Here is a 20,371-nt window from a genome sequence, read left to right on the forward strand (position 1 = left end):
ACTACTATAATACATCAGAGGTAGATGGGAAAAGTGTGGTCCTCTCATGGTAATTTTATTCTGTGCTCATCTTTCAGTCTCTCGGTAGAGCTTCAGCCACCTTTTTAATCTGTCGAACTGAAAATGACCTTGAAGTCACATCAGGTAAAGCTACATTTGCTGCTACGTTTCTCATCAGGGATTGGATACGGCAGCCTGCAAAGCATCAAAATTCAACCAGACCACTGTGACTAAGGATATAATACTGCTTTGACATACCTGTAAGCCCCTGTATATTCTATCTTTTATCTTAATGCAGCTGAGAGTGGAGAAGTTTCTTTTTAAATTTAATTTATTTAATCATGGATTTTATTACAATATTGAAATATTTCTATTCCCTATAATAATATGAAAGTGTGTGTGTGAGAAAGAGGAGTCATTAGAAGTATAGACAGACCTGAGATAAAAGGGTCATGTGTGTATGGGAATCCACAAACTGTACATAGTGATACGTGAGTTATGATTACGATGTGTGATATTAAGCATGGATTAAGCATCAAACAAGTTTACAAAATATCTGAAGCTGTATTGTAAATAGTGTACTGTATTACTGTCTTTGCAATGAGTGATGTTAAAGCCAACTGCTGTGACAGCTCGCCCTCTGCTGTTCAATGGTGGCAACGACAGGATTAATGCATTTCCCGTCTAATCCTGTTGGAGAATAATAGCCAACTGTGTTTTCATACCTTTAATGGCTGACTTTATTTTCTTTCTTTCTTTTTTTTTTTTTAATGTTTTTTAATGTCAGCAAACATTTTGTGTCAACTATCTCATAATATTCAAACATTTAATCAGGGACATAAAATAGCAGTCATTTACATGTTTAAAAGTTTTTATGTTGATAAATTATTCTGATTATTATAATTATATCTTACTTATCACACCTTTATTCTGTAAAATTCACAGTTCACAAAAAACTTTGAATATACCATATGACTTAACAATGATACAGAACAACAGTAAGCTACAAAAGGTATTTATTACTGGAATTATTGAGGTCTATTTTCAATACAACAACTATTTTAAAATAATTTAGTTATGAGTAGAGTTCTAGAGTAGTAAACTAAGGAAATATCTGTACATTTGTTGTTGTTTTTCTTACCATTTGTGGTTTCTTCTATTTGATGAATGAAGTACTGAAGAATAAGGATTGAGCCTTTTCGGGAGATGGGGGATGGGATTATATATTTATTTATGAATCATAGCTGTTACCTAGAATGTGAAATCGATGACACTTACATCCTAGAATAGCAAACTGTAGGTATATTCATTATCATTTAAGTCTGTCTGCAGTAAGTTCAAATTAAGTGGGAAATGTGGCCATAATCAATTTCATTTTTCAAATGACTTGGTGTAATGTAACAGAAGTTGCTGCAGAATTCACAGACTTATCATCCGACTCTGCAGTTCGTCTCTGCTCTACCGAGCGTTTTAGCATCCTTTAGCTCATTGTTTTGGTTTTCAGACTGGCAACTTTACTGTTTTGGATGGCAGGCAGCCATTTTCAGCAAAAAAGCTCTAAAAACCCCAGTGAAAGCAACTTCTCCAACACCGAACACTAGAGAGACAGTTAACAACAGTTAGCTAATGAAAGTGGAGCATTTAGCAGCTAAGGAGCCAAGTATTTCCCTCAGGATTTCGTGGAGACCAAAAAAAGCAGCTAAAATGGGAGTGAATATTAACCTGGTGGACAAAAACACAACTCCAAATAAATATTAATGTTTCTACTTGTCTGCTTGATGTGTAAATACGCAATATTATTACCAAATAAACTTAAAAGGTGATAATATGACAGTGTTGTTTCTACAGCTTTGTCTCCAGCCAAAAAAAAAATCATTATCATATTATCATTATATTTGAATTTCAAGTGGCATGCACTCATATGGTCTGCCACCTACAATAACACCCTCCGTGCTTGACTGCAGGTCAAGACGTTGAATCACTGAAGACAAAGAGTTTTTCTGTCTCCTAACAGCAAACTTATATTTACGATCTTTTCATATGACATGAACGCAGCATTAGTGTAAAAGTGAGTGAGTTTCTCCCGACCCAGAAACCACATCTAACTCTCTGCCAAAGGGGATTTTTTTCTGACATGTGCCAGACTGCCAGCTCCCACCTCAGGGCTACATTTGCATCAATGTGAGGCTTTCTGGCTCCTCAGCTCAACTATACGCAGCGTTCCCCTCTGACCGTCCTCCCACCTCCCACACCAGAGGAGAAACCTGCCCCGAGGTTGATTTTGCTGTAACCAGAAATAGATTTTAGGCCCACGAGCGAAGTGAGACGTCTATCATGGCATCAGGGGAATAATTTTTTTCTCCTTCTGCAAGTCTGTATGAGTTGGGGTTACATGTCTGCAGGCTGTGTCAATGTCAAAATGGCACACAGGAAATCTGGACCGGAGGGAATAAAAGCTTATACTAAGGCACTTAGATTCAGAGTTGCAGAGGTTTAGGAAGTCAGAGTATTTATCAGGTAAAATGGGGTTCCACCTTTTCTTTTCCTTTCTAAAATTCATATGAAAACAATGCTTTATTTGACAGATACAGACAAAAACCACATATTTAAAATAATTCACTTGTAGTCACTCCTGTCCAGATGTATTATATGGCATGTCCCTTTACCCCACACTTACCCACCCATGAATGTGACATAGTTTACTAATTTAACTTCAACATATGGTGCTGGGAAAAAAGCATGTCACTGCTGTTTAAGTTAGTCAGCTATTTAACTTAAAAAAAAAACAGCAGAGGAAAAAAAAACATCTACTCTATAAAGTATGTAAATATAATTAGTTACATTTTTATTTTCTTTTGTATAATGCCCTCCTCAATTTGTTCAGTATAACAGTTGAATGGCTACTGATTATACACATTGTCTGTGGTTGATTGCCAAGGCTTGCAGGTTGAAAAAACAAAGGCTTGCTGGCTAAAAAATCTATTAAACTGGTTTTGCTTACAGCTTGAAACGTGTGATGTGCTGCAGATAAGCTTCCTATTTCCTCACCCTCTTCTCTTTTGAAACATATAAATAACACAAGAAGCTACTTCATGGAAACGGTGTGAGAAGTTGTGACCTCACCCAGCCGCACACTGCCAGATCACACGTTTTTCATCATCGCCATTATCCATCGACATTTATGATTTCCCTTTAACAAAATGTAACGAACTGGTTTCTGTAAAGACTTAAATGTTTACATCTAGAGCACAGCTTCCTGAGGCTTTCGAGAAGTCCTGTACATAAGGTTTTAATAAGGGAGAAATAGGGCACTGGCGAGACCATTCTGCTTCCTCATGGTCCATTCAAAGTGTTTATATGTGTGTTTCTTCATGGAAACTTCTGCCAGGACTTTACTTGTGTGTACATTGGTTTTTTAATATTTACCCCGGCCATACGTCCTGTTATGATCCCCTCTCTTCCCGCCAATGTAAATGTTTTGTACGACTACATGGTTTGTATATGAGAAACGCATTGTAACTGCTTAATTTTAAAACCTTTACAGTGTAAAAAAAAAAAAACAGAAACGCAAATGTCTTCTTTTTTTTTTTTGGTCATTTATAAAACAAAATAAATTAATTGTGATGGAATATGATTCAACAGACTCTCCAGTTTCATGCATTATTGTGCTGCCGCAGTGGACGTTCAGGTTCCATTTTGGAGATCGATAAATTGGATTTCTGACTCAGCAGTCGATCGCCTGTAACACTGTCCCGTATTTCACTGCAGGCCGGTCACGTGCTGTCAAGGAATCAGCCTCACAGGTCACATCGTAATCAGCTCTCGCTCATTTCCTCTTCACCGTATGCTTGGCTCCAAACAGTCCTGCAGTGAGTTGCCCGTTGTTCCTCTGGTGTACTGATATTTTCCCACCATGGAGGATTTAATCATTCACCTGCAAATATAAGCACACACATTTAAATCAGTGACCACATTCACTCTCATTAACCATCATTATTAGATGTCTAACCTTATATAATCCTTTACTTGTTCCAGTTGTAAAACTAACCTTAAAACTAGTTTTAAATGAAGACCAGAGAGTGTTCAGACTTTGGATTTCCTCATCTTTCAGTTTCTCTTAGGATGTTTAGTAGAAGTACAAGAACAAACCTATTTGCCTCCCTTTTTGCCTTTGATTTTCTGGATCTCCTTGGAGCTCAGGAACAGCATGCCGTTCTTGAAGCGCCCCACCTGACCTGTAGGGGCTGAACCAGAACCAGAGGACACCTTCTTCTTGTCCCTGATGGAAATGACAGCACAGGAAAAATGAGGATTCAACCACGGAGATGCAACAAAAGAGTCTGTATAAACATCTGTTAACTGGCAATTTTATAATCTTGGAGGATGTTAGAAAAAAATACTAGTGCTATGTTTTCTATTCACAGATTATGATGACATGTTGTTAAGAGGGATGTTTTCTGTATTTAAGACCTACTTAGATAAAAATAATTATGTACTATATTATAAGGATATCAAGATTCAAGGACACTTGACAGAAAATATATGCCAACAGCTTTTGACAGTTCACCCACCTCTGATTATTCTGCTTCTTCTTTTTCTTCAGCTCCTACAGGGCAGGTAAACATGGTTAGAATCAGAATTTAACAGCATATATTCTTAAATTACCATTGTGATAATACTGTGAAACTTTTATGAAATTAAAGTTCCCATAACCTTTTAACTGACCAGCTAACAACAGACACTCAGCTGCCAGTTAGTTTTTCTTTAAACTGGTGTTTCTATTACTTTGTCCACCCCATTAACATCAACAAGGGTCGACTAAATAACAGAATAACCTCTATGCTACAGCATCACAAACTGCATCCTCCAGAATCACCAGCCATGGTTTACACCCGAGACTGACTGAAGGTGCAGGTCTTACCGGCTGAACCTCCTCCTTTGCTTTCTGCTTCTTTTCTTTGACCTGCTGCTGTAGCACCTTGTAGTTGACATAGTCCTTCTTAGGAGGCTGATTAAGAGACAATAATTGAGTCAATTAATTGCTCACTCAGCTATTTGAAGAACTTAATGGTGTGATGCTGAGGACAGTCCTGAGTTGTACTTACTCTGGCTCCGAGCATGACCGCTCGGTCCTGCTCAAAAACCCGCTGCTGCTCCTTCTTATAGCCTGTGATTCCAAACCGATGGACCTCCAGACGAGCCTGACATGAACGTACACAAATACAATGAGACTTTATCACACAGATTAAATGGTCACATACAAAATAAGTATTTCTACTAAATGACACAGGAATCAAATGAAGCCATGAGAAGAATCAATGTACACACAACAAGACTGAAAATTTACAGTCGAACTAATTTTCTAATTACTCAGTAAATCATCAATATAAAAGCACTGAATATAGGAAAAAAAACGGAGTAAATTGTATTAAAATTGTCACCTTTTCAAAATTGAGTTCTTCCAACTGGTCACTTTGCTTATCCTCCGTTATCTGAAGAGCCTTGAAGTGATGACAGCACAGAGACAAAGGCAACAAAGACAGGAGGAGAGGGCACGTGAAATGACTGTGTGGTGACGAGAAAAACATAAACAGAGGAGGCTGACCAGGGGTCACACAGTAGCATGGAGGGGGTTTGGTTTCAAAATGTCAGTGTCCGGAAATTGACCTGGGCTATTACAAATCATCCTACTTTGCAAATGTGGTGTTATCTTATTACTTTAGTCTGTCCTAAAACAATAGTCAGGTGCCCGTATGAACATAGAAACAAGATTTGCTTGCATCCTTAATCATTCCTCCTGTCATACTGCCTTCCAATGTGATAGGGGGTAAAATCCATATGCAAACCTATGCAAAGGTGTAGTCAAAAGTTTATCTAAAATTAATGAGGCTTCAGCTAACCAAGTCAGACAAATCAAGTTTGTTTTCTTCTAAAGTTTCAGGCTAATTTTGTACAAAATTCCATCTTTTTGTTACTGTCCCTTAACTGTTTTCAGAACAAACATTAATTTACCCATCATATCATCAGTCTACGTTTAACTTTGTTAGCATCATCTGTCCTTTTATTGTGGAGTATACAGAGTAAGCTGAAGTAGCACTGACTTACAGGTATTTTGTCTGTGGCTGGTGTCTGCTTGGTCTTCAGTTTCTTTCTGGGGTCTTGAAATGTCACTACCTCCACCTGCTTCATCTGCTGGAAGGTTGGACCTAAGTAAGACATGATACATTAAACCAATGAAAAAAGGTTCAATTTAAAAAGTTTATACCATGTGTTGTTACGCTTGTTGCCATGGCGCCTACCTGTTGGCTCAGTCTGTGGTTGTTGCTGCTGGTGGTCAGCACTAGTACATGCTGATCTATAGTCGTCAGTGTCACTGCAAACATCCTTGACTGTAGTGAACTCTTCCTCTTCTTCCTCACATTGTTTTCGTTTTTTTTTCTCCTGAGACTTGAGCTTCTTTTTTGATGCTGGTCCATTACCTGCAACATTAGTCAACAAAACCAGCATGAAGTAAATCAGTAAGATTTCAGTCCCTGTAACTTTTGGTAAACATGATTAACTTGGCTGTGTCCTTAACATCATTTCTTTAGTGATGAGCAGGACACGACCCTCGACTGTCAGATGTCAACAATTGTCTTTGTGTTTATACATAATTTATTACACACAATCTAAGCAATTTAATATAGTGAGTTTCCAGTTTATTAGGTACACCAAGATAAAAACCAATGTAGTCTAAGAAGACAAAAGCCTACCTGTCCCTACCTGTTGCTTGACCTCACAGAAAATATGCGGGTACATTATTAACATGCTGTGTGTGCAAGACAGCCTAAAATATCTCAAAACTTTAAGTGATCTGCAGGAACAGTGGCTGAAAATTAATCAAATATAAACAGAAACACTCTTAGCTGCTACAAAAAGTGTTTGCAAGCTGTGATATCTGTAACCAAATACTGACTTTTTACCAGGCTCCATCTGTTGTACATTCCATGATAACTGTTTTTTTCAGGTCCTTATTGTATGAAATAAAAAATAATCAGCTAAATTATGTGTGAAGAAAGGATACTTGTAATATCTCTTTGCTGCAGGGGTTGTACTTGTTTCATTTTACCTTAAAACAAATCCACAAAACATTTTAATTTGTCGAAGGTTGCACAAACCTTTGCAGACTTTTATGTGTGTTTACTTGTTACATGGATTTTACTTTCATAGTGTACCTCAAATCGGTTACTCTACGAAACACTGGGTACATTTGGTAGGACATTGCGTTCATTAATAATCACCTTTTACGGTTTAAATTGATAAAAATAAAACGACTGACTTTGACTGAATACCTATGTGCTGTAAGTGATGGTTACCATGGCTGCCAATTAACGTTAAATGGGGAAACATAAGGCATAGCTAACAGTTCAGTTATACTGATTAAGCTAATCACAAGATAAGTAACACAAAGAATACATTATTCCTATTTTAACAGTAATATCTAGCCAGCAGTCCCATGGTAAAACAAATCAAAGAGGGAACGGTAGCTAGTAAAGCTAGCCACATAGCTAACTAACGTTACACTTACCAAAGTCATAAAACTTATCTAAAACTTGTTCAAGAAACTGAAAATCTTCGTTCTTTTTTCCGTTTGTCTTTGAGTTCATTTTAAGCTGATGGTACAAACAGGTTCACAGAAAAAATAGCAAAACTAGCCGCTAATAGCTGCACCAAACGCTAGCAGCGGCTCAAACGAATGACAACAAACCGTAAAGCACATGGAACACACGGTTGGGGTTGGTCCTTCCGGGCCACCATAGCACGGATATGACACGGAAATACCTATCAACACGCCCATGTGAAGTTCTGCAGCCGCTGTTATCTACCAAAAGTATTATAACAAGGCAGGACCGTACACATACTCGTGCACGTATATTCTCACTGGATGCGGCGTCTATGTGCTTATGAACTGTGATAAACTATGGCTTCCAAAGCGGTTTACTTGGTATGTATGTTTTGCTTGTGCCACAGGGCTAAGCTAACTTAGCTCTCTGCTGTAGCTCGGTGCCCACTATTTGACATTTGACATTTCATTCAAACAGGTGACTGTCAAATTCACACTTCTGATACAACAAAGCTTCGAAACATACTGTTTTGTCCTGCAGTTGCTTTAATTAGTTTAACGGGTTGCTTAGCGGCAGTGTTTCCTCTACAAGACATGTTAGTTTTGCAATCTCCGTTTTGCCTGTTGACGAACATGCAACTTCGACTACATGTTTTCTTACATCTCCGGTTCTCCTCTTTTATATCTCTTCTATTGGTATCCCACTCTTAGAGTTTTGTTCTGCAAGTGTGCAGTGTTATTGCGTTTGTGGTTCATCACAATGTTTCAATAACTACTTGCCTTTTAGAAAGATGTAAACCTTCAGTGTTTCACAATACTGGTCCTATCACCCTCTCTGCTAGTTTTGTATTCTCCGTCACTGTATTGGAAATTTACTAAGTGCATTTGTTTGTATAGCACCTTTAATGAGAAATAAACACAGCCTCTGCTTGACTTGAAATTGTTCTATTTTATGGTGCTTTATACACTCAGTTGCCAGTTCATTAGATACACTCAGCTAAAACTAATGCAGTGGAATACAACAGTGCAGCGTTAAATCCTCCTTCATGAAGGTTATGATATTCAATTTGTGTTGAAACTGCTTCAGAGAGGTGTTGATTCAACTGTGTGATCGCACCACAAACTACATCCTCCAAGACGATCATACAGTTGAAACAATGCCGCTGTAAAACATTAAAAAAAAAACCCAACATTATAACCTTCATGAAGGAGAATTTATTACAAAACTTCTAATACTGTTGTATTAGACTGCATTATTTTTAGCTAGGTGTAGATAATAAACTCCAAACTTGGTGTACTTATACCTCACTTCACTTAAGGGAAATATTGTGGTTTTTACCCCACTGTAGTTATTTGTGAGCTTTAATCACTGTTTACAAAATGGTGAACATATAAGCTATGAATTGTTAAGATTAAACCACCCAACATGATATGAAGCAGCTAAAACTATAAGGGCTTCAGCTAACAGATTCATCTACTGATTTTTTTTTTTTTTTTTGATTAATCTATAAATTGTTTGGTCTGTAAAACATCATAAAATTGTGGAAAAACTGACAATTTCCGAGAGTGGTGTGATGTTTTAAGATGAAGTATTTCACCAATAGTCATAAACCCAATGTTTCACTACAATGTGAAACTGGAAAAAGTGGAAAATCCACACAGTGGAGAAGCTGGGACCATTAAATGTTTGGCAGTTTTTATAAATACTAGACATTAACAACTAATGGATTTTAGTTTAGTTGCACATTAGTTTTTCTGTTGTTTAAGCTCCAAAAACTAGCTCCACATTGAAGATGTACCACATGATAATATTATTGTGCTTTTACTTTTACTTACATTTGCAAATCAGGACCTTTACTTGTAACAGAGTTTTTTGACATAGTAGTATTGCCACTGTTTTATTACTTTTTTTGTGACCTTATCCACAGATATCACAGAAAGGGTCAAAAATGTTCATACCTGTGATTTGTCCATATAACAGTAACACCTCACTTGTCAATATTTGGTCAACCTAAAAGGTTTAATATACTTAATTAATACATTTATTTCAGGTAAAATTTCTACTAAAACATATCCCTTCTAATTATGGCTTAAGTAACTGCCTGGCATGCTGAACTTTGGGAACAAAAAACACTATATTCAAGTATTCTATCGTAGCAGAATACACCTTTCTAACACAGTCTGATGTTATTTTTTCATCTAGCATAGAGACCCTATGCTGAAGAAAAGAGATGACTTTGAGGACATTTTGGAGGAGAGGAGGAACTCCAGCGACCTGAGATACGCTCTCAGATGTTACACTCCCGTTCTTTACAAAGGAGTGTCTCCCTGCAAAGCAGACACGCTGAAGAACATGGTGCTTCAGTCTGATCAGCTGCACTACGTCATCAATCAGGTAGAGTAGAAGGTTTTCTGACAGCAGAATGTTGTTATACCTGACTGATGTTATAACAGAGACATCTGACGCAACAACTTGTCAGGGTAGTTAAGATAAGTTCTATAATTATACAGTTTGTAGTCTTTACCAAACTTTTCATGATTGTAGCTTTGTGCAAGCTGCTGTATGAACTTTGACATGATTTATTTATCACAATTTTATTCAGTATTATTGGGTTTAATCAAACCACATTAAAGTGGGTGCAGAAGTGTACATATTTTGTAATTAATTAACAGAAAAGTGTTTATTAATTTTTAATAGTAAAATATAAAATTTTTACTCACCGAGTGTCAGAAAGTTATTTATTATAAACAGGGTTAAAAAAATTAGGGCCATGTTAAATATATTAAAACTTTCTATAACATCTTTTCTTATTACTATTGTCCAGTCATTTTGTATTTGATTTTTGACTTGTACAGGTTTCCAAAGAGATGGGCAGGGCTGTCGATGACATCCAGGAGGAGGCATCAGCCATCCTGGAGGAGATGGCTCATTGCCTGCAACTCAGCACTGTTCGCTTCTTCGCCTTTACACTCAGCAAAGTCTTTAAAACCTTGTTCAGGAGCATCTGTGTCAATGAAGAGGGCATCCAGAGGGTGAGTGTGCACACAGCCGAAACACAAAACAACACCCCAAGTGTCCGTGGAAAGTTAAAAACACACACATAACCTGTGTTTGCATTGTTGTTGTTGTTAGCTCCAACAGGCCATTCAGGAGCACCCGGTTGTCCTGCTGCCCAGTCACCGTAGTTACATGGACTTCCTGCTGATGTCATACATCCTGTACACCTACGACCTGGCTCTACCTGTCATTGCTGCCGGCATGGGTAAGCATGGGAAAGAACATGAGTGTATATGCTGACTTACCAATTTATTAAGTACACATGTACAAGCATATGGACTGCAGTGGTACTGAAAGGGGTTTTTTGATGTTTTATCCACCCCAATTTACATTCACAAGGAGGACAGAATATTAGCAACACCTCATTAAAATGGAATAAAAGTGACTGTCTCCCTGCAGACTTCATGGGGATGAAGTTTGTGGGGGAGATGCTGCGGATGTCTGGTGCGTTCTTCATTCGGCGGTCCTTCGGAGGAGACAAGCTGTACTGGGCCGTCTTCTCGGAATATGTCAAGACCATGCTTAAAGTGAGGTTACAGGGTTGTTTTTCCACAGTCTTTGTTATTAGGGAGTGAAATGTTTGTCCTTAGGTTCAGGAGCAGTGACTAGTGGCCACATTAGTGTTTGAAAGCCATGTTCTACAGTTATTGCAAAGCCTCCAGTGAAAAAGAGGGAACACAGTCCATAAAATGTCTGTGACATAAATGATCATTTCTCTATTTTTTAGACGTAAAGCCTGGAAGCGAATAAACACTAACATTTTTTGATTGTTTTTTTTTTTTAAACTCCAGAATGGATTTGCACCTGTTGAATTTTTCCTAGAAGGGACCAGAAGCCGAACATGCAAATCTTTGACTCCAAAGTTAGGTGAGGAAAGTAACAGTTATCTCTCATCTGCAGATCAGATACTGCCTTTTGTTTTGGTATAGTTTCTCTTGCCGGTACAGTTTCTTATTAAATCATACAGTATTACATAGACAGTCTAAGGATGGAGAAGCATATGCTGCACCGAATGTAAAACCCTGAAATATATAAATAAATAAAACTGACTGAAAAATGGAAAAAAAAACAGTTATTTAATGCCAGCATCGTTTCTAATCAGCAAATTTTTAAGTCAAGTCAAGTTATTTGTGACTGTCATGTGTTTGACTTCCTGCAGGTCTGTTGAATATAGTGATGGATCCATACTTTAAAGGGGAAGTGTTCGACATGAGCTTGGTCCCGGTCAGTATCAGCTATGAGAGGATCTTGGAGGAGGCGCTCTACGCCAGAGAAATGCTTGGTGTACCCAAACCCAAGGAGTCCACTTCAGTGAGTCACTTTAACATTGGGCTTGTTTATATTGTATAAATGGAAAATCAATGTGAAAATAACATACCACACATTCATGGTCATGCGCAGGAAAAGCTGTAAAATTGTTGAAATGAAAAGTTGTTATTTTGCAGCCTGAAAAACATCTATTTGTATTTGTAAGTGACGGACTGCTTCCCTTGTTCTCTCTCCTTTGCAGGGTCTGTTTAAAGCCAGGAAGGTCCTCAGTGAAGACTACGGCAGTATTCATGTCTACTTCGGTCAACCTGTGTCCGTCAGAAGTTTAGCAGAGGGCAGAATTAACCGCTGCCAATTCAACCTGATACCAAGGTACGATACACCGGCAGGAAATTATCTGGAAACTAAAACAAAACTCAAAATATCATTTTTTGTTTTGTGCATATACTGTAGTTACTGATTATATAAGCTTTCCCTTTCCAGACACGTCCCCAACAGGCCTAGTGAGGATATCCAGAGCTTTGTGAATGACTCGGCCTACAGGCTGGTCCGGGCCCAGGAGGAGAACATGGTCCTGAAGCCGTGGGTGCTCCTGGCCTCTCTGCTGCTCCAGAACCACCACCAGAACCAGGCGTCAGGGCAGAAACCGGGGGTGGCACTGGACGAGCTGACTGAACAAGCTGTGTGGCTGCGAGATCTTTCTAGACAGTATGGGGCCTTCCTGCACTGGCCTGGTACAGTATGATCCGAGACCCCCCCCCCTTCAGATTCAGTGTCTTCACAGTGATACTGGAGACTCTGTGTACTCAAGGGTTCTGACTAACAAAAGGCCCCTGTTGAAAATCTATTGTGGTGTTTGAGCTTATTGGTGGCATCAAACCATGTTGGTATAAACTAAACTAGAGTCTTACTAATACTGAATTTATAAGGCTGATAATTGAGATTTGATATTTCAGACAAAAATATGTGATAAAACCTTTTTTAAACACAAATGCAGAAGTTTGCTGGAATGAAAATATTCATAATTACTGAAAACAAAAATACAAAACACTTGTAGCAAATAGATTTAATTATTTTTTCTTAAAGGCACAGTCAAGAGACTAAGCCACATTCATGTAGCGTCTAGAAATGAAAACTTAAGACAGATGTTGACAGTTTCTTTCACATGCTGTGGGTATGAAGTCAGAGTTGCATCTATTTTTTAACTCAAGTACCAAAAAGATTGAGAGCTTTAACATTAAACCACAGGTCCGCTCTGTGGAGTAGATGAGATTTAGATTATGCCCTTTTTGATAACACAGATTTCCATATTGATTAAGTCTGATCCTCCATGTCACTAATGCAAGAGTTCTGCAGCACATGTGCCTTTTTTATTTTACGTACAACTATCATTCCTCTGTGGTTGTAACATCTGTGTCCTCTTCTTCTTCTTCTTCTTCTTCTTTTTCTCATCCACTTCTGTCTATTCTGTCTTTCCTTTCTTATTCAGACCACGTGCCTCCACCAGACGTCATCTCCTCCAGTCTTTCCCTGCATCGAGGTCTAGTGAAGATGTCTGAGGGAAGAGTGCAGCTGGCATTGGAACAAGGTTTGTATTTATTTGTTTGATGTTCTTGCCTTTTTTTTCTTTTTTCATGTCCTTGTTTTTTTTTTTTTTTTTTAATTCCTTTTAATATCAGCACAGTCCTTCAAAGTTAAGTTCCATGGTACATTTTAGGCATCTAGCTGAAAGAGCGACTTACAGTCCAGTACAAACAGTACCAGCTACATTCTTCTGTGATAATCGACTGATCATATCAGAACAGTGTGCATGAAAAAAGTGTGATAAGAAAGTGTTCCCCAACAACTGAGACACAGATAAGAGTGTGAGCTTTTCATTTAAATACATCTTGATCTTTTGAAGTCTGTAAAAACATGACTGAGGCAGTGTGATTGATGATTTTGCTAAATGTTCTTCAATTCTATGTCAATTACTTTTTTTTATGAACAAACGCAAACTCTGTCAAATTTCTTAGGCTATTTTTGCAGCCTAGAAATCCACTCTGCTTTAGACAGATAAAGTAATCAGTCGCTGTGTATTTGTAAATATCAAATACAGACAGAAATTAAAGGCAGAGGTTAAACAACAACAGCAATTGCAGGAAATGCATGAAAAACAGTTTTGCCATCTTCTGACTGTACATCTTGGTCTTGAAGCAGGGGGACAGGCGGGGCCAGGGGAGCCTCGCAGCACTCTTACCACCCCAGAAGAGGAGCTCTTGAGCCGGGCAGTCATCGTACTCTCCTGTGCCTCCTACAGGAACCAGGCACTGCACGTCTTCCTCCGACCGGCACTGCTGGCCTCGGCCATCCACACTGCTGCCTCCAACCAGAAACGTGAGACTGACGCAGCTGTTTACACGTTTACCTCTGCTGCTCTCTGCTCACTGAATCATTACGATTGACGTGAAGCAAGTAAAGATGGAAAACCACAAACTAAATTGTTTTAATGGTGTAATTTTCTGGAATTTATTTATTTGAAGGACCACTCTGCTTGAATAAATATATTTTAAACTATGTTTGTGACAGAAAGTGAAAGCTCAGGAAATAAAGGAAATTAAATTCCTTTTCAGCCCTTTGAAGGAATTCAGTGTTACCTGAGAATCCCTCTTTGTGTTCCAAGATTTACATTAGAAAGCCAACTATGACACAGCTGGATAAATATTAGACATTTAGAATGCATGCTGGCTACTTCGACTGCATGTTAATCTTTGTGTGTTTTCCAGAGGAGGTGTTCAACAGCTTCAGCTTCCTCAGAAACATGTTCTCTAATGAGTTCATCCTCTGTCCTGGAGCTACTGTGCAGGTGAGGAACATTTTTATACGCTCATGTACAGGAAATAGATGTTTAAGTGTGGGGAACTGAATGGCCTTGTAGTAAATAAATGATTATATGGCCATACAGACATGCAGTGTGGTTTTTATTTTTCATGTTGTGTGTCTTGTAGGACTTTGAGGAGGCCTGTTTCCTCCTGGTGAAGACCGGAGCTCTGCAGGTCACCCAGCAGGAGGTTCTGGTGACGGAGAGAGGACACAGGACTCTGGTGTTCCTCACCAGTATGTTAGATCCCTTCTTACAGGGATACCAGGTGAACAAGACGCACACAGTTTAGTTTTGAAAATGTTGACTATGACATGCTTCGTATACAGAAATGTGCACCTCCAATACTGTATTTCGGCCACATTATTAATAAGCCTCCGAACCTTATTAGACTTGGAAAGCAGTGACAGTTTGTTTTTGCAACGTTTTGTTCAGTCTTATAACATTACTTGAGTCATGTTTTGTTCTTGGCCATTTGCTGTTTCTAATTTGCATCAAGTAACCAAGCAGTAAATAAGAGAAATAAAACATTACTTTCTAATTCTGTCATGGCGGTTACGTTCTAAAGCACATATAAACACACCCACACCTCTGCACAACCCTGCGGGAAGGTGCCGCATTATCAGATTTTGTGTGAATGCAGCCGAAGCGCACACTTCTTCTTGTCCGCTGTGGCCTCTCTGCACTGTGTGTGTGTGTGTGTGTGTGTGTGTGTGTGTGTGTGTGTGTGTGTGTGTGTGTGTGTTGTGTGTGTGTGTGTGTGTGTGTGTGTGTGTGTGTGTGTGTGTGTGTGTGTGTGTGTGTGTGTGTGTGTGTGTGTGTGTGTGTGTGTGTGTGTGTGTGTGTGTGTAGCTCAGCCCCTCCCTCAGTCGAACAGTCACACACAGACCTGCAGCTCTTTATACAACATGACACAGACAGACAACAGAGAGAGAGACAGAGTCAGCGATAGCGATAGTTTTATACAGTTCCTCACACCCTGTGTGCTGTTAGCAGCTGGTGGCTACACAGTCACGCCCAGTGGCTGCAGCCTGGAGATGTCCTGTACACAGCAAAATAAGAAGAATATACAGTCTCTGCAGATAAATACACTACCGCACAACTCTAGTGGGTCATTAGTGATGATTGAAAGAAAAGAAAATCCCACATAGTATACCTTTAAATGTAGATCTGTAAATCTAGCAGAGCATTGATGTGTTTTTTTGTCTATGTAAAACCATGTTTTTTTTGCACAGCATGTGAATCAGTCCAAAAAGATATACCTCATGCATTTATGATACAAAAAAAGTTTATTTCAAAGTATCATTTTCCTGAAGGCTTAATTTGATTTTATTCATAATCGTTATTAAATTAAATTTTTGTTAGAATTCAACAAGAAATTTGTGCATGCGCACACACTGTGTATACAGGACAAATGTGTATCATCATCATCATCATCATGTGTGTGTGTGTGTGTGTGCTTAACAGCTGATGTCCTTTAGAGGGCACTGTCAACACAGCACTAACCTTGATAGCTGTGTGTGTGTGTGTGTGTGTATGTGTGTGTGTGTGTGTGTGTGTGTGGTCCCAGGTGGTGTGTAGGTTCCTGTGTGAAGAGGCCCCCGAGGTGCTGACAGAAAAACAGTTTATTCCTGCCGTCCGGAAGTTCATCATCAAACATCTTCTTGCAGGTTTCTCTCTCTCTCTCTTTCTCGCTCTCTCAAAATTCATATCTTTTTTTTTTTATTGCCTCTGTCTGTTTTCACCTTAGCTCTCAATTAAAAGTAATAACTATTACCTGTTTGTGTGTGTTATCCAGGTAGACTAAGGTACACGGAGGTGTTGTCGTCTGACCTCCAGAAGAACACTCTGGCGGCTTTGCTAAGACTTGGAGCTGTACGGAAAATCAAGGGGTATGTTGGTTTGGATCGTCCTTGTGTCCCTGCTTGGTTTGATTAACTGAAGCAAGAAAAAAGAAGCAGCAATGCAATAACAGATATACAGCAATCCCTGAATAATTTAATACCACACATACGGGATGTGAAGCAGGTAAGTTGAGATATTAACTATCCCCTTTGATCATAGTGGTTATATTCAGTATATGATGATGGATAAAACTGGACCTTTGCTGGATGACTTTAAGTTTTGATATTTTTTTTTATTAAACCAAAAAAATGTTTGTTAGGTTTGTATCAAGTCAAGATTATTTTATGTAAAATGAAAAAAAAGGAGTTTTGATTGCAAAACTGTTTTGAAACAAATAATCTGGTTAAAAAAATCACCCAAAAAGCAGTACTAAACATAATAACACTACACTTCACCCAAATCAACTAATTGAATAATAACATTAAATTAAATAAATGAATGAATTCATTTTTATTTGGTCTGTTGTTGAGATCTCCATCCCTGTGATTTCTGCCTCCACCACAATGGAGGTAAATGGAATTTCTACTGTGTTTCTCAAAGAAAATGAAAAATTACATAAAAAAAACAAAAACTTAAACAGCAACATCTATCTCAAGAAATGTTGTCCCCTGTAACTCTGGATAATCCCCTGAAAGCTCTATTAAACCTACTTTCTAATAAAGCAATCGTCCCTTCATAAGCTGTGGACGGCGACTTGACTAGTGATGAAAGTGACGGTGCGCTTCAATGTCTTCCCTTCAGAGCGGCGCAGGGAACTTTAAAGGTCAACAAGGTGATGGTGAACTCACTGGAAGACACTCTAGGTAAGAAAGAAGCAGGAATAAAACAGCTGCTGTGGATCTCACCTGGTGTTTAAAACATCTTTGATTTGTCTGTTTGTCCAGGAGGAAAACTCCCAACTCAGAAAGCCGTCGTCGCTCGCCTCTAATCCACCGACCTCATTAGCCAAAGGAGACTGAGGAGGGGTCGAATCTTTTTTTTTTTTTTTTTTTACCTCCACCGATGTAATGCGACGACGTCTCACCTCCTCTCTACGATGCGAGTCATAAAGGACGTCCAACTGCTTTCCATAAGAGGTGGAACAAAAGCCATCTGGAGACCACTCAACCCGGCTTTTTATTTTATTTTTCTTTCGTTTCTCAACTCAAGTCTCTTTTCAAAACTCCTTTTTCTTCCTAAGACTCTTCTATTAAAAACCTTTTTCTATACATACATAAAACCAGATGATGAGTAAGGCCTTTGAGGGTATATTGCTTTTGGCTCATTCTGAACAACTAACCTTTTGCAGTCTTGTGAAAGCTTCTGAATGTGCCAGCTCCACTCAGGATAGTGGCCATTTTCTATTAATGCATTCAATATGAATCCTCTAACACTCAGCACAGCTTTTCTTTGTGTGATTCTCAGTCTGCTCTTTCATCTACATTTCAGTTTGTCTGTGTTTGTTATTAGCTGTCTCTCCTTTTCTTGTCTCTCTTTACTTTGAGCACTTTAATGAATTTATTCATGCAATGTGGTGTGGACCTGTATCTTAACTGTCTTTCTGCACACTGTTTTTCTCCCTTTTCCTCATTTTTTCCTCTTTCTTTTGACAAGTTGCTAAAATGAATTGAAAAGAAAATTAGATTCTGGTGGAAAAAAAAAAATTTCTTTGCAATGTATGAACTAAAAGTTTATATATTTGAGTTGAACTTGCCACAACCCAAAAGCCTTTTTGCCAACCACACAGACAAGCAGTACATTTGTGTTTGTTTACACAGTGGAGACGATGCTTCAAGTCTAACGGAGGTGTCGCACAGTTGCCAAACTCCAGATGAAATATTGAACATTTTGTTATAGTGAAATACTACCAGCTACACCAAAGGTGCAAGTTTTTGTTGAATCTTTGTTCACTGTTGGGGATAATTTACATGTTCTCTCATGTGTAGAATAGTTACTGAAGTTGCTTCATAGTTACAGAGGTTTTTTTAAAGTCAGGATATATTTAAAAGATGTTTAATAGTCATCCTTTATTTATATTCATAGAACAGATACACACCTCATTTAATTTTGTTACAAGGGAAGGAAGACGAGGCAAAATCAAGGAAAACGGGAGCCGAAACTCCAGAGGAACAAATGCTAATAAAATGTCACTGGAGCAGTAGAATAAGACTTTATGCACAAGGAGTTTGAGAAGTAAATGGGCCAACCGGTGATTCTTTTTTTGAAGACTCAGGATTACCTCCTTAGCCAACACATTGTTCATAAGAGTGTAGTCTTTTTTTAATCAAATTTTCCATATTGAAACTAGAGTAGTTTAAAAAACCCCCTTCTATTGAAGCTATTCGTTTGGAAGCTAACCAGCAGTGCAATCGTGTCGCCTTGAAATCCCAACTCTGTGTCAGCGGCAGATTGAGTTTTACTGATACAAGCAGAGCTGCTCAGGACGCAGAAAACGTCCAATTGGTTGAATTAACATGGTCAAACCAAACAGCCACAGTTTCTCTGGCACTGCATCTCAACAACAACAACAACAACAGAGGTCCAATTTTGGTTCCTGGACCATAATTCCTACCTTTCAAGTGGGGACATTTTTGACGCCGGTGCCAATATGATTCTAACAAATTAAATTTCTTTGATTCTTCTCTTTCAGGAATATAAACATGTTGCTCTACAAAAACTCATATTTCTGTTTAATGAAATAAGCCTAATTTTCTCAAATGCGTCATTTTGAATGCCGTCCCAACACAAGCAGTCATGCAAGAACTATAACTAATCTGACAAATTAAAATACCATCTAGAATTTAAAAGACGAAGGGGAAAAAAAGTCAGTACTCGACACGTTGGGTTGGTACTCAAAGTATTGAGATTTGATGCGGAGCTCTACTGGGAAGGCACCGTTCACATGGAGTAACTGTTAACCCTTCACATCCATGGTAAACCTGCACTGAAAGCAGCGTGTAGAGATTTCACAAGCCTGACTGAAAGCTTTCTGAAAGACCATGTCACACCAACACTTTTTTTTTGACTGATCCCGAATGTTCCTGTAGAAACATGATGTTCCCTTTAACAACTACAACAAACAGAGTAGCTACGCCAAGTTGTTTATCTTAAGGTTTAAATTCTCTTCTGTTTTGCCAAACTCAACTTTCACTCCTAAATCATAAACTTGCCACATATTTTTCAGATCGCTACCTCCGTCTTCTTTGATGGCCAAATTTGATAGTAACTCGACTTGTATGTTGTGAAACTTGAAACACAGTCAACATCAAAGCCGCTCTGCATTTCAGAAATCTTTGTACAACTCCAATCTGCATGTCAACACGTCAACCAAAGTGCAAGTCTACAGTGTGACTGTATTTCTGGTTAAATTGTTTATTTTTTTGTTTTTTTTAAAGCTTTTATATAATGTCTAAATATTTGACTCCTTTGTGTATTCGTGTGTGTGTGTGTGTGTTCATGTTGGGTGAGGCCTTTTAGTACTGACTGTACAGGCTGATGAAATAAAAGAGCATGTTATTAAAGTGTTTTGAAATACAAATCATGGCTCTGATTGTGTCTGTTTGTAGATAAACTGGAGCGACGACAGAGATGATCAGATTGATAAAAATTCACTCCATCATCCTCTTCACATCCAATCTATGTTTGATAGTCAAAGCTCTTGTGACTCAGACAACTGAGGGAAACCCTTTGATCTAAA

The 20,371-nt window shown here is 38.5% G+C and overlaps 2 protein-coding genes across 4 annotated transcripts; one reads left to right on the plus strand and one right to left on the minus strand.

Annotated features, from left to right (window-relative positions):
* Positions 1–756: 756 nt before the first annotated feature.
* On the minus strand, positions 757–7,751 carry c19h1orf131 (chromosome 19 C1orf131 homolog). Its single transcript, XM_056405111.1, has 9 exons — positions 7,568–7,751; positions 6,300–6,479; positions 6,106–6,206; positions 5,442–5,501; positions 5,106–5,201; positions 4,922–5,008; positions 4,572–4,606; positions 4,150–4,279; positions 757–3,934 (listed from the first exon to the last, which is right to left on the minus strand). Exons 1-8 carry the CDS (start codon positions 7,644–7,646, stop codon positions 4,150–4,152), a joined length of 768 nt encoding a protein of 255 aa, XP_056261086.1. The 5' UTR covers positions 7,647–7,751; the 3' UTR covers positions 757–3,934.
* Positions 7,752–7,797: 46 nt separating this feature from the next.
* Positions 7,798–20,212, plus strand: gnpat (glyceronephosphate O-acyltransferase). Of its 3 annotated transcripts, XM_056405110.1 has the most exons (17): positions 7,799–7,984; positions 9,807–9,998; positions 10,460–10,636; positions 10,737–10,866; positions 11,061–11,188; positions 11,453–11,528; positions 11,821–11,972; positions 12,172–12,302; positions 12,414–12,664; positions 13,420–13,518; positions 14,127–14,306; positions 14,696–14,775; positions 14,918–15,058; positions 16,361–16,460; positions 16,589–16,682; positions 17,437–17,498; positions 17,580–20,212. In XM_056405110.1, the coding sequence occupies exons 1-17, from the start codon at positions 7,961–7,963 to the stop codon at positions 17,621–17,623; spliced, it is 2,061 nt and encodes a 686-aa protein (XP_056261085.1). In that variant the 5' UTR covers positions 7,799–7,960; the 3' UTR covers positions 17,624–20,212. The 3 variants fall into 3 exon arrangements, with proteins under 3 accessions (XP_056261083.1, XP_056261084.1, XP_056261085.1); XM_056405108.1 differs by having other exon boundaries at positions 7,798–7,984; positions 17,437–20,212; XM_056405109.1 differs by having other exon boundaries at positions 7,798–7,984; positions 14,130–14,306; positions 17,437–20,212.
* The last annotated feature ends 159 nt before the right edge of the window (positions 20,213–20,371 follow it).

Source organism: Seriola aureovittata, chromosome 19 (assembly GCF_021018895.1).
Source record: "Seriola aureovittata isolate HTS-2021-v1 ecotype China chromosome 19, ASM2101889v1, whole genome shotgun sequence".
NCBI lineage: Eukaryota > Metazoa > Chordata > Actinopteri > Carangiformes > Carangidae > Seriola > Seriola aureovittata.